The 15204-nt window shown below is 37.9% G+C and overlaps 1 protein-coding gene across 1 annotated transcript in view; it reads left to right on the top strand.

Moving 5' to 3' along the window:
* ROBO2 (roundabout guidance receptor 2) overlaps positions 1-15204 on the top strand; it is a 439359-nt gene that overhangs the window by 331264 nt on the left and 92891 nt on the right. The window contains exons 7-9 of the mRNA XM_066571926.1: positions 4104-4228; positions 8441-8612; positions 14591-14796. Coding sequence (XP_066428023.1) covers positions 4104-4228; positions 8441-8612; positions 14591-14796 — 503 coding nt within the window. The remainder of the gene's footprint in view (positions 1-4103; positions 4229-8440; positions 8613-14590; positions 14797-15204) is intronic.

The following is a 15204-nucleotide window of genomic DNA, read 5'->3' as shown; positions in this document are numbered from 1 at the left end:
AAAGAGTACAACAGAATGCACTCTTCCCATTTTGAACAACATAACTACTGCTAATGCTTTTCTATCTCCATTTTAGTTCCTGCAGTCAAATACTGTTCTGTGCTGTAAAAACAGTTCTGAACATGATGTGATTAACCTTAGGGTCCCCCCATCCCCTCATCTCAAAGCCCCCTCGTACATGGCCTGTGCTTTCTATTCATGTTCAACCATCTGATTTCCATATCATCTATTAGCATAACAGAGCTCTAGTGTGACATTGATTGAAGCCAGCGCTTGCTGAATGCAGTATCAAAGCATAATTTGCCAAAAATCAAATCTAATTTACTGTATACTATTTAAATTTCTCAAAAAAAAAAAAAAAAAGGAAAGGAATTTTCAATAGAAGTATATTGGGTCTGTAATCTTAATTGTTCTTTTCCTTCCCATGTTTTTGCTAGTCTGCTGGAATCCAAGCAATATGTTTTATTTTAGAGCCACTGTCTTTGACTTTCAGATGTCAGTTAAGCAGGAGGTTTTCCACTCTGCTTCTTCCCATCCAGTTTATGTTACATCTGAAATAGTAAAAACTAATATGCTGATAGGCACAACACTCAGTTTGCTGCTTCATAAGTTTTTTCAACAGATCCTTCTAATGATCTTAATGTTTAGCTTGAACTAAGCATTAAAGTACCCCATAACTTTAACAGCTGAAGCATATCAAGCCTGCTGTTACTTCTCTAACTGTACATTTTCAGAATGTTTTAGAAATTCACCTACTTTGAAAGCAGCAATAATGGCTTGAATAAATTTTGCCCAATGTTCCACTGAAGCCGCGCTTGGAGCAAGTCGTGATCTCACTTAACCCTTCTGCAGAATGAAAGTAATAATATTTGTCTGTATTTATAAACAGCATCCATATGTGAACATAATGAGCTCTCTTTTTAGGAAAATGGAAGAACACAAGTGCTTATTCTGTCAAAGAAGCCTGGCTGTCTCTGAGCAGGGTCATGCTGCACTCCCTTGGGATAATGACAGTCACAGTGTTTGGGTAGTTACATTTGACCAAGAATTACTCCTGCAATTATTAGCTGTTGCTTTCAGTTTTCAAGTTCAACTATAAATTGACAGATAAAACTGATGTGGTGAAAACAGTCTTTAAATGCTGTAAACAATGATATTTTTATCAGAGGCTGTCTGTAAACAGAGCTATAGCTGAATATGACAACAAACTATAAGAAAAGGAAGATTTCCTTCATTATATAAATCCATCTTTGAATATTTTTTTAAAATGCCTCAAAATTTTAGTTTTGCTAAATAATTTTGTTTTGAAAAGTAATGTTTTTCATGTCTTTTAAAATATGGTCCTAAATAGTTTGGCTGAAGGAGCTGGTTTTGTGCTCTATTTAATGTGAGTAAAAGCTCTGATTCATTTATTTTTATAGTGAATTTCTATTAATCAGGGCTACAGAGCAAAGCTAGAAAAGATATTGTTGCATAACTATGTGATTGTTTGCTGGAGTCTTTAGAAAGCCTGACCTAGTAACTGTGAGGCCAAATATCTTCTCATGTAGTGTGGTCAAATGTTGGAGAGGACTTGGTGTGTGGCAGGGAGAGAATAGAGCAGCAGGGTCAGTCCATGTCAGAGCTACAGGTTTATTTTCCTTGTCTGATTGGGAAATTTCTTTCTGCTCTTAGGAAAGTGAGAGATGTTGAAAACTAGGAACAGGTCAAAAACTGGAAACTAGGTAGAAACCAGGGTGTGTTTTTTTTCTCTTTTCATTGTTCCTTGACTACCAAATTACCTTAATTTGATCCTTGGAAGGTCTGCTACAGTGACAAATTCAGTTGTGTGGTATCTGTTTAGAGCTCTGAGTTATGGATTTACAGCAGAGATCTGTGTGTGTGAGGGTGTTTCAGATGAACCTTTAAACTAGTCCCTTGCATTTACTCGGTTACATGATTGGAAGGACAGGCTCATGGAAATGCCATGCCCTTCCTGCTTCTGTTGAGCTGTCTGGGAGCACTGTCTGTGCACCCCCCAGGGCACCAAGCAAGCCTAAGAAGTGAATTTAGCCATCCATCCTGCTTAGGATAGATCTATGGGATGGGCTTCTGGCACCAGGTTTTTAGGCACCATAGGAAGATTGTGGTCTTGGGGCCACCCAAACACTCTTTTCCTGGCACCTGTGGGGGTTGCACATGGGTATGCTGGGTGAAACAAGGTGAGGGAAACCCAAGAAACTCATTGTAGCTCCGCACCTGAGGAGTGGTGTAGCATGAGTTCAGTTCCTAGAGTATGTTTAGCAACACCTTACACAAACATCAAAACACGTGGCTGTAAACAGGCAGCAAGAGGGCACCTCACCCTTAGTCCTGCCTGTTCATGAGATTAACACCTCCTAAGGTGGAAGAAGAGGTGGACATTTCTCTCCAGAGAGGCCCAAACCTCTCTTTAGGAGTGTGAGGCAGAATAAAATACCCTCTACCTTCTAAACTGATTGTGATTCATGTTTATTAAGTGCTTTACAGTTCTTGTTTTAAGAGTGCCAGCACTACTCAACTGATGCTCTCTAGACTCCTGCTGATCTGTAAAGCCTTGGGAAGTACCTCATGAGATAACTGCAAAGTGTGTTTCAAGAGCATCAGGTCTGCTCACATTTCTGTGCAGTTAGCAGGTTTGTGTCTGTGCTGTCAGCAGGTGTAGTCGGAAGCTGGGTCTTGATTGCTCTTCGTGCCTAATTAAATAGTTTGTAATTATAATGCTGAAAATACAGTTTTCTAAAACACTTAAATTCTGTTTACCTGAAAGCTTAGTGTTCCTAAACCATCCCTCTGCACACCCACAAAACCAATAGTGGAATAGAAGAAAACAAGGGTGGGTTGAGGGGTTTGAGTTTCTTTTGTGGTTTTTTTTCCCTGCTTCAGCCTGCCCCAGAAGTTAGCTAGTCTTTTGATAAGAATATTTGGAGATGGCTGCTTACATTTTTAAAATATGCAAAAGAGTACAAATCCCAGTGAATTCCAGTGGTGAACCAAGAGTAGAGAGTTTTCATGTCCCACACAGAAAAATCATTTGCTTTACTTCTACATCTTTCTCAACATAGTTACTGATTTCAATTTATCTCAAATCCTCTAAAACTTCTTCCCCCCTCTCTTTCTACTCATTAGCACCTTTTCTCTACCTTCACATTTCCAAGCATTGACTCTCTATTCTCCACCATTACCCTCCAGACAGTCAAACTATGCCCCTCTCTTAGAAATTATTCACTTCTGACTGTGCTTCCTGGTCCCCTACAACTGAACACTGTTAATGCCAGCGACTTGAAAACATAGCCCAGTCCTGCTTCTTCTTTCTTGTTTTAATTCCAGTCTCCTTTTTTTCTTTTCCTTGTGTCTTCCTTACCTCCTGAAATACCTATTCCTTCTTACTCACCACTCACCTCTCCACATCAACTCTTCAACTTTTGCTTCTCTCTACTCTTTAAACTAGCTGAAACCTAGATTTGCCAAGTTCATGTTCTTTTAGCAACAATTCTTTTTACACCAAGTCCTCCTCCCCACACCATTCTTGACCATACTGCTTCTAAGAGGAGTAAGGGAGCTCGTGAACTTGGGTTCTTTTGCCGTCATCCAGACCTTCCTCTCCTTTCTCAATCATTTTTAAAAGTCCAGAGGGGCAGGTTAAGAAAGGCAGTCTGTTATCCTAATTCATACCTTGCAATACACAATAGCTCCAGCAAGCTCTGTGAAGAGTGAGAGGATCTGAGGGTGCTGATACCTTCCCAGAGCAAAGGTAGAATACATCCAGACTCAGCAATAGAAATACCTGAGTCCTGCTCTTTAGCATTTAATGTTGTCAGAATTGACTCTAGCATGTATGGTTGTAATGTTTCTTTCCTTTTTTAATTTTTTTTAATACCTAAGGATGTCCCATACATATATTGCTGCTCTCTGTCGCTGTTGTTGTTTCTGTTTATATATTAATTCTGTCTATACTAATGAATGTTTCTGGTGTCATGTCCTCTGACATAAATCTCCATAATGTTGTCTTTTTCCTTCAATATTCCCTTTCTCTCCCTTGCAAAATAAGCTAAACTTACACCATGGTTTTTCTTACCTTGTAGCTCCCCCACAGTTTGTGGTGAGACCACGAGACCAGATTGTAGCCCAGGGTCGAACTGTGACTTTTCCTTGTGAAACTAAAGGAAATCCCCAGCCAGCTGTTTTCTGGCAAAAAGAAGGAAGTCAGGTAAGTTGCAAGCACCTTTAAGTCTTTCAAGTCTTTCTAAATAGTTATATTGTTAAATTTTAGGGAAAATTCTTTACATTATCTTTCACAGTTCTTTTCATCTTTCACAGAAATTTGTCTTTTTAAATTATCGCTATTCTCTACTGAAATTTGTGTCACTTTTTTTTTTTAATTTTCTGAAGAACACAAAGGCCATTTAAGTTGTTGAAACCTGTGCTAGGCACTGTATAGATGAGTGGAAAGAAACAATTTTTTTTTGTTCTGAAGCCCCCAACAAACAGGTGGGTGAGACAGGCACAGCAGATAAAAAAAGGTATGACTCAATTTTGAACTAATCAGAGCCAGTAATTACAGTTCACAACCTGTCTAGACATGATCAAGCAAAATGTATCCAGCAAGCTGATTTGCATTGGCATTTTCTCATAGAGCTTACAGATAAAGGTTTTGAACACACAGATGCTTTCTTCAGTAAAATTGTCTCAAGAAATTTCCAAATCTGGTTTGGAAATATTTACCTGATCCTCTTTAAAGGCAAAATTTGTGAGGCAGCAATTGATTGGCACTGCCATCAGCCCATACTAACTTTATAGCTTAATATCTGAATGTGATGCCACAACATTTCTTTACTGGAGGCATTGTGTGTACCAGCTCAGGTAAAAGGTGAAATAAAGAGCTGAACCAGAGATCTCCTTCTCTGCCCCACCTGCTTCTGCTTCACCTTCTCAGGAGATCAGAAAACTGGTCCAGAATGCCAGGACCAGGCTGACAGCATTTTGTGCTCTGCTGTCTTGATGGCTTACAAAGACACAAAACAATTACTTTATGGGTGTGATTATTTTATTGTCTGAGTGCAAGCTTAACCTTCAGTGGGTATCTCTCAGTGTAATATTTAGAGAAATTTAGATCTAGCCTCCAAGGATTACATCCTGGTAAACACAGTATTGAGAATCTCACTAAGGTGACAATTTTTCCAAGGGGAAGGTAGAATAGCATATTGAAATTAAAGTAGGAAGTACTGATGTGCTAGCAAACATTTCAAACCCCTTCCTTGTAGAGCATTTTAATAACATGGTAATGTTTATGTAAAGTGAGCTTATAGTGTCACACTTGAATCTAATAAAGTGGACATCCATCATGCTGTAATAAAGAGAAGAGCTTCTAATTAAAGTAGGACATCATTTTCAGGATTAAAGTCATTTAGCGTAATTGAAAAGTGTTAATACTCTATTTTATCCTCTTCCATTTGTATCACTTCAAGGGTAAAAACATTTTAAGGTGAAAATGCATCTTGTGTCTTTAATTGAATGTTATTACCTACTGATTGTACAATGTTGAAGCTGCTTAATTACAAACCTGGAAAATTATTTACCATATTGAGAACCAGATCCCTAAGGGTTAGAATAGACTTTTTTGGCAAATGAATGCAACATAAAAATTGATACTTGCATGGTTTATAATCAAACCTTGAAACATGGCTCAATGTAGTTTACAACATTCTCATGTTAATCTTAATTGATCATCAGTGAAGTAACACAGGCTGGGGTTGCCATCTCAGTGTATAACTTGCCATATTTTGCAGTGAGATGCCACAGAGCGAGTGAGTTTCCACAGTGTATATCATCATAGCAATGGAGAATGGAATTTTGCCAAATCACAGGATTTTTCACCTTTGCCTCCCAGCTATTAATTGTTGCTTGTCTCTACAATGCTGTTTCTGCTTTTAGGGGGACTGTTTGCAGCATCACTTCCAGTGTTCAAAGTAATGCTATACAGTCACGTTATCCCACTCCAGTAATTGTAGGGCATTTCTGGTTGTGAATCCATTTCTTGATCATGCATTTTTGAGCACAACCAGCTGGAAGGGAGGGGAGCTGTTCCCTCCTGAGTAATTTTTTTGTGCCAGCCTGTGTATAAACAGCTGGTCCTTTGTGCTTGGTAGCCTTTTCCCCAGAGCCCAACAGCCGCTTGCTGATGATATGTGCGAGGGCAGGGCGTGTGTAACCTTTAGACTCCCTGGATTAAATTCTTCCTTGAGATAAATTCAGTCTTGCTATATCAGGGATGGCTCTGGTCCCTCTGTTTGCAGCCCAGCATGCCACCATTGTGCCCAGATGAGCAGCCCAACAGCTAATTAAAACTAGTGAAAAGTGTTTAAAAAGGGGTTGTACTGGAATTTAGAACAAGTTATAGTTCATAGTTTTCTGGTCTTTGAAGGGAGGAGTTCTGAGACTGGTGAACTCCTCCTGATGTGTGGAATATTCACTGAGACATGGTAGCTTTGCAGAACAGAGAAGCCCATACTGAAGATATAAACAAGGATTGATTCTCCTTTTTAATGAAATTATAAATAGGGTTTTTGGCTGTTTTTCTCTTAAGAATTAGGAGCTCAATCCTTGCACTGTCTTTTACATTCAGCTTGTTTTTAAACTTTACATAATGAGTGATAAATGAAGTCAAGGTCAGCTATGTCAAATTTCTCCTCTTTGTCATAATATTTACATAATACCCTCATGCAGTAGGTATCTTGTGCCAGGTAAAAATTATTCTGAAAGTTTCAAGGCAGTTCAGAAAACAGGGCAATTATTTGAGACCCACTTAGTCTTATAACCTCAAATTGTTTCAGAATTTTAACACTTTTTTTCCATATTATCTAGCATGTTTACTGGGTGAATATTGATTTTTGAGGAAACATTTGCTGTTATAAATTTCTCAAATATTGCTATTGAAAGGCAGCAAAAGAAAAGCCTTGTGTGATGAGTAACCCAGTAGGTTAATACAATTATAAGGATACTTGAAATGTTGGATCTTATTTAAAGCATATCTCTTTCCTTTTGCTGCCAGAACCATAGAGATAAAGGCGTGAGTTTCACTTAAATAGAATTTGTTTCTTACTTGAATTCTTACTTGTTTCTTAAGCAGTTTGTTGCTTATCAGTTGCAAATAGTTTTTGTAAACCATCAAAGCCTGTTTCAGAAGAAACAGATATGCAGAAAATTCATTTAATACTCTACTCCACACTTTTAGATATTTTTTTTTTAGTCAATACAGACAAGCTTAAAAGTTAGTAGGGAGTCATCATTAGAAAGCACAGCAGAGCTAGACAGTGCTGCAGTAATGACTGAAAGCTTATCACAGCATGGTAACAGTGTTTAGGGGTATTTCTGATGCAAACTTTTCATAGAATCTTGTTGAGTTGACATAAAATCCAGACCCTATTTTACTGGAATTACTGTTGCTTAATTATTGTTTAAGCTGTTCTCCTTTCTGTCTCATTGGGCAACACTGCTGACCTTTCTCTTCACATTGCCTTCCTTTTCCTGTTCTTATTTATTCACAAGAGCTGTGCCAGAGGGTATAACTTTTTCCTTGAAAACACAGCTCTCAGCACTAAAACCTTTTTGGGTCTGTAGTATTGATTCACTCATCATATGCAATGACTACTAGAGCCATTCCAGTTATTATTATTGACGTCTCTCTTTTCTCCAATCCAGCCCAAAGGCAAAAACTAATCTCCCTGTTTTGTGCTAACTGATATCTTATCCTACATGAAATTATTTTTTTCTCTCTGATGATTTCCACATCAGATTAATACTCTTTCTATTCCCCCTCCAGGCTCTATGCTGCATTTCTCCTTTGGTTTATCACAGTTTTAATTTCCTTTTACTTCTCCTTTAAACTCTCATGCTCTGCCAGCTTCTCCTACTTCATGACATGCTTCTACCTTCCTCCCAGCTTTACTTATGTGCCATGCTCTTACTTTCTCCTTTTCTCAGAACATTTTCATAGCCAAACAATGGTGGTCTGTTCCCTCAGGTCTCCAGGATTCAATGCTTGCTGCTAGTTTTCTAGTGTTTGCTGTAGTGTGATGTCCTTCTGGTTTGATAGCTGAGTATATTATTACAATTGCATTCAGACTGAAGATGAATGTGTCACAAATATAAATCACTCAAGTGTGATTGTTGGGAAATGTCTCCTTGCCTACACCCCAGTCAGAACACAGCGCTGTGAGCTGTCAAAAGGCTGTTTCTAATTTAAACTGTGAGTTGCCCAAGGCAGGGAAAGCAGCTCTATGTGTTCATAAAGTCAGAACCACACTTACTTTTTGTCCTCGATTATTTATAGTACTTTTAAGGAAAAATCATTGTCTCTGTAGCTGAAGGAAAAGTGGTGCTTTTGTGTTTTGAATTGATGTGAGATGAATTGTCTTTGCAGAACCTACTCTTCCCAAACCAGCCTCTGCAGCCCAACAGCAGATATTCAGTGTCACCAACTGGGGACCTCACCATTACCAACATCCAGAGGTCTGATGCAGGCTACTACATCTGTCAAGCACTGACGGTTGCTGGAAGCATTTTAGCAAAGGCTCAGCTGGAGGTTACTGATGGTGAGCTCTTAGAAATTCCTATTGGTTTTTTTTCCTGTCAAAAGTACATTAAAAGCAGTGTAAATAAAGGCGTATGAGATCACATTAATCATCCAAGTAAATGGACAATTTTCTATAGGAAATAAAGTGAGAAAAGGGCTCTGTATTTCCCTATGGAGTAAAAAAGGCATCAAAGTCTAGTTTGCCTCTTACTTGCTTTCTGGAGGTTTGTTAACAATGGAAAAAAGGGACACACCAGCTTAGGATAGGTTTGGTGAGAAATGAAGCTGCTTGGTTTGCTAGAGCTAAGATAGGACTGCAAAAAAATAACCCCCCAAAAAAATGGAGAATGAATGAAGGTTTGTAATTAAAGCAGTGAACTGAAGTGCAAAGAAATGTATCTCCATTTCCACCAGTCCCCAGTCCTATCTTAGACATGTAGGTAATGTGTCCCTAGCTCAATTAAATGAACACAGTTGCTCTGGAGGTGGTGGAGTACCATAGGTTTAGACTGCCTGCAGCATGTAGCCCTTTAGTCCCTCCATGAATAAAGCTCAGAGCTGTGTTCCAAGAATGCCTCAGTAGGAGTAGGTGTGAAAAAAAGTCATGAAAATCCATAGATAGAGAAGAGTTTTCAGGGAAGGAAAAGAATAATGTGGTCTGTCTTGATGCCTTTCATTTCAAATTTTTGGGTTTGATATTCATCCTGCCTTGAGGTTTCCCATCTACAAACATGAATCCTTTTCATATGTCAGGAATCCTGTTGATATCCCTCTTCATCTTATTGTGGATAGAAGGCAGTTTGCATCCTTTCATGTTAGCAAAGAAAACAAGAGAATCCCTCTTATACTCAGAGACAGTGGCATTCCCCAGCATCATTATTCCTTATCTTAACTGACACATTAAATATCTCCTGACAGACTTTGATGAATTTTTGCCATTAAAACTGTTGTTATATGCAGAGGTCTACTTTTACTGTTCCCTTAGAGACCTGCCTGCACCATGAAAGTTTGAAAAGATGTCTAATTTTGAATAATCTGCCTTTTCACAAGAGCATATTCATCACAAGTGACAGGTAGAGAGGTTCAGGCTCGTATTATAGAGGTTTGAGCATTAATTTGATGCCTTTTCTTTGTTTTCCAAAAGCTGCCTATATTTTTATGACAAGGGGAAATAATTTCTGCCTTATCCTTGCATCTCTTTAAGCATACTGCTTTTCTGTAGTTCCTGGAGACTAAAGACTTGGCTTTGCTCTGCAATGTCTTTAAGTCCTTCCTCTCGTGGTCTGTGACAAAATGATGCATTTTCATTCAATTCAAATTTAAATGTAGATTAAAAGGTCATTTAAAAGGAACAGAAAGGCAATATTTTTTAATATCTGTCCATAGTGCTGCCTGATTCAGGGCCATGACTGTGATTGGAATAAATAGAACACACCAACATTGGCTGGGAGGACATTGAGCTGTTAAATGGTCACACCTGCTGATGCTGCACAGATTTACAGCAACAGGCGCTGAGCGGATCAAATCAGGTTCAAGGATGCTAGTGATGAGAAATTCTTCCTTTTGACAGCCAAGGGCTTTGATCCACCTTTATCTATTTCTTGTGTGGGGAAAAAAATAAATCCTAATTGATCTCTTTGGAATTTTCATTAGTTTGTTTGGAAAGCCAAGGGAAAGTGTCCCTGCTGAAAGTCAAGCTCATCTCTGGGTAATTCTGATTAAAGGCTACGTGCATTCCACATAGCTCAAGAGCAGCAGAGCCACCAGCTAATGCTCTCAAGGAGTGCAGGGCCTGCCTTCCTCAAATGCTTTCCAGAACCTCCTGTCAGCATGATAATTATGAAATAATACAAGATTGCTTTATAGAAATACCATTTCATCCCGGAGTCAAAGGGCGGGTGAGGTCAGAACAAAAGTGCCAAAACAACATTATGGAGCTGAGATTATGTGAATAAATGTACCATTAGATCACAGATATTTTTTTAATTGCTTTTAGTTAGGAAGTTAACCATAAATGTCTAAATAATCTGTTTTGGTTGATGCTGAGCAGAAGTTATGGGAGCTAATGACTTTTATCAGCAGGGAAATCTAATTTAATAGTTTTAAGAATATAATAAAAGATAAACACTGTGCGTGCTAGCTATATGCTTAAGCATTAGTGTTCTAGTTTTTGGCTGGTGATTTCAGTTTTACTTCCTAGCCCAGAATTTTTCTGTTTGGTTAATGATTTAATAATAGTGGCGAGCCATCTTTTTCATTTTGAACACATTTTTGTTTGATCCAGAGTAATTTAGATCCAATTGAAGTTCCAATACAGAATGAAAACATGTCATGTGCAGAAAAACAAGTGCTTAATTATACCATATATAGCAGTGTTTCAGTTGTTACATTTTTGCACTTACAAGTCTTTACTGGAAATATTTTTAACTCAAGTGTTCACATGAGAAGAGATTACTAGCTGTGATGAAATGTGCTGAGTTGAGTGATAATTTTGCTGATTATGGACTGTGCTAAGAGCCTTCAGCGTATTTGAAATTCAAATCTTGTGTTTTCTTGAAAGGCTATCATGTAATTCACTGTCTAATGCACATCTGGAAAAGCAAAATCAATTTAAAAATTGAAGAATCTTAGCAATCCTTTCAAACCCAAGAAATGAATATGCAGCTCACAATCTTACAATGACAGATCATGCAAATAAACCAAGTGCTTCCATCTCTGTCTATGCTCAATATAAAAAGAATAGTTTCCAATTAGTATTTGTCAATCACGCACAGAATATTTTGGAGAAGATTTTAATTTCTCTTCAATAATTATTAAAATTTATTAATAAATGTTTCACAGTTTACTTGTCTACAAATCTGACCACCACGATTGTTAACCCTCATCCAAAGTATATTACATGTTTTATGGCAAGTGTGACAGTTTCAAACAGGAGAAATTCAGAACAACTTCACAACTTCCTGGGAAGCTCTTCTGCAAAAAAAAAAAAAAAGACAGACCAGGGATTGGTCTCTGCTTTTCTACCTTTCAGACAGAACCCTGCCCTATCATGAGTGTTCATGATGTGGATTTCCTTACTTTTGTCTGATTTTACCCATCATTTCACCAGGAAAATTTTTTTAAATTTTGATTTTGGAAGTGCCAAAGTAAAGACTTCATTTTGTCTTTCTCTTAATTTCCATTGTAATTTGACCACATATCCCCCAAATTTAAATATGGTTTCAGTTGATCTAACCTGCATTTATAGTGAATAAAATGTTAATGAACAAATATAATTTGTCCTTTTCCTATCATCTCTTCAAAAATTAATATGCATTTTAACATGAAATGAATCTGCTAATTTTTCAGTTACCAAATATGAGGATGTATGGATATTGGCAAATAGTTTCAAAACCATTTTAAAAATTAAAGTAATTTTGAAATCAACTTCGGTTCTACCATGCAAATATGTTTGTGGGCACACAAAATGTTTTTGTGGAACAGATACAGATGTTTCTAGCTAGGAGAAAACTATGAAAAGAAGCTAATTAAAAGGTTTAAAAAGCAAATAACAGTCCCCACACCATTTTGTGGCTATTTTTCACTAGCTCTCTGTTCTTCATAATGCTTCTGACATATATATTATTTTAAACTCTAACCTAGTTTTGGATCCTTACTAATGAGGACCTAAGTAGCAGGAATGCAAGCACACACATGTTTTAGAGAAGATTTACAAGTCATGGTTGTGAAGACAATACAGCCGTTCACAGATCAGTGGAAACTCTAAGTGTTCATTTAACCTTTAGCCTTAGTGTCATGGAAACCTGTAGTGGTCTTTCACCCATAACACCCTTGAAAATGAAGATTCCTTCTGGCCAGGAGGCTTTCAATTACACTATTGATCAGAGCTATTTAAAGGATTATGAGCTCCTCATTTGGGCTGTAAAAAAAATCTAATTACATGCCAAAGAACAATTTCTGTAATGCAGTAGGTTTTGAAAACACCTGCATTGCTACACATATGGAAGACACTTAGATGAAGCAAATAACTGCAGTGGAATAGCTAGCAACTTAAATAGTTATTCTTCCTTAATTTCTAGCTACCTAGAATACTGGGATTTGCTGGTTTCCATCAAATCTAAAGGATAACTTGCACAGCTGAGTTTTAATTTGAATATATTCATGCTGCAGCTACCCTGATAGTACGTGGCAGCTGAGATCCGTTTTTATTTTGCCAAATGGCTGAACAACTATGCTGCCATAAGGAACCTTAATGAGATTAAACATTTTGTATCAAGGTGAAAATGCATTACATTTTTCTTGTTATATAGTGTTTCCTGTCCTATCTCTTAAGTTCAGTGGGTGATATTTCAGAATTTCCAAAATAGCTTTCACATTCTGGTGTTAAGAAATAACACATTGGCTGCATTGGCTTTCTGTTTTCAGTTCAAAATATGTATTGGCTTTCTATTTTCAGTTTCAATTTCAATGAATGTGATGAGCTCACACTCCAAGGTGTGATTCTGACAATATTAATGATTCTGATCTTTGTGAATCTTGTTAACAAATAAAAAGGTAGGTAGTATTTTTGCAACATTAAAATTTCAGAAACAATTATTTTAGGCATAAAATGTGCCACTAACATGTGCCCTGATATGTTTTATTTAATAAATAATGCAATGAAAGCACTTTGGATCTGTTGAAGGTTCCAGAGGTCTGCATTTCTAACAGCTCAAATACAACAGAAGCCATATTGCTTCACAATAAATTGTTTTCACTTCATTGTTAGAGTCAGGTGTTGTGTATGGACTACAGTAAACAGATTCTCAGCTAGAATAAATGATTCAAACTCAATTGACATCAGCAGAGGCAGGCTAACTTGCACCAGTTTAGAAGTCAATCCTGCCTGCTACAATATTTAATACCAGTCACACAATTGTTCATTTGTTCAAAATTGAAAACAGCAGCAGTATGGCTGGTAAATATATAAAAATACATTAAAAGGAAAAAGAATTCTTAATTCTGTTATACCGATTTTTTGCATCAGTTCCAGTCTTGTGTATATTCAAGTATTTCACATTCAGTTTGTATAAACACATTCTTTAGAAACAAAGGTCATATTTTGTTGCTTAACAGATGGCTCAGACAAAAGATTCAACAACAGAATTATGTGGGATAAAATGATCTTGCAAGAAAAGTGAGCATGAGCATTTTACCTCATCTTCAGGATATCCCACTGGTCATGGAATGAGGCTTATGCACAGCCAAGCACTCTCTCACTGGTTGCAGGGTTCTTTATTCAGTATTGCAAGCATGCAGATGTAAATTATCAGGAAAAAAAAAAAAGGGAGTTCATGGCTTTAAAAGGTGAGGAAATTATCTGATAAGTAAGCTGTTAAATGGTGTGATTGAGTTTGAGCTTTTCTCTGCTGGAAAGAACAGTACTGTCATTTAGATCACTCAGATTATGAAAATGTTTTGTATAACTGTTAGATATTTTTGCTGGTGAAAATTTGCAAATAGAGTAGGAATGGGGGATGTGGTTGGTACCCAGGCTAGAATAGCTGTAGCTGTAGTGTTTCATTTTAACTGAACAGATTTCTCTATTAGACCATTAATTGGGTAAGCCATTAAACACATTTTGATGTGACATCAAAGGTGTGTTTTAATTTGTGCTTTCCCAAATTGGAAGAAAAGAGTGATGCACTTCAATTCTTCACTGAATCAAGGTCTTAATTTTCATCCTATGTAAACCAAATCAGCCTGATGATCTTTGCTAACAGGTATTTTTCTATCTACATGTTATCTTGCAGTGGTGAAACAAAACTCTTACTGAAATGCTTTTCAAATTTGCCAACTAATTGATAACCTGTATCTATGGCTCCTCCAAAAATAACATTTTTAGCCTCTTAGAGGCTGGCTTCTTAAAACTTGTCCTGCATGGTGGCATAGGGCTCACAGCAGCAGCAGCAGAGGTGGTTAAAGGTGTGGATACCAATGCCTGTGCCACTGTTTTAGTCTTGACAGATCGGCCTCCGCCCATCATCCTCCAGGGCCCCGTCAACCAGACGCTGGCAGTGGATGGCACAGCTCTGCTCAAGTGCAAGGCCACTGGCGACCCCCTCCCTGTCATCAGCTGGCTCAAGGAGGGGTTCACCTTCCTGGGCCGGGACCCTCGGACATCCATACAGGACCAGGGCACGCTCCAGATCAAAGCTCTGCGGGTGAGTGATGGCAGCACCACGGGTGTGACGGGTTCTGCATGGCCGCTTTGGAGCTCTTGGTGTGTGCCTCAGGCAGTCTGCCACCTTCAGCTTGTCTTCAGAATTAACTTGTCTTTGCTGCTGTGCAGTTCTCACCAAGTTGTTATCCATTCTTTGATGTTGTGTAGGAAAGGGCAGGGAAAGAAGAGCGAAACTAGCTTCAGATATTTCTATGAGAATTGCCTAAAAACAGAATCGGTGTTTATGATCTTGTGTATGTTGCAATAAAAGACATGAATTGGGGATAGATAGAAATATAAAAGAACAGTCCTTTCTTTTCACCGGTCTTACCCTGAAGCCATTGGCCTCTCTGTCAAAACTTAGAGCAGTTCCTTGGCAGCACCTGACCATAATTTTCCAAGTACTTGT

The sequence above is a fragment of the Molothrus aeneus genome, chromosome 2 (assembly GCF_037042795.1).
Source record: "Molothrus aeneus isolate 106 chromosome 2, BPBGC_Maene_1.0, whole genome shotgun sequence".
Lineage (NCBI taxonomy): Eukaryota > Metazoa > Chordata > Aves > Passeriformes > Icteridae > Molothrus > Molothrus aeneus.
Note: the sequence above shows the minus strand (reverse complement) of the source record. Positions and strands in the feature narration are given on the sequence as shown.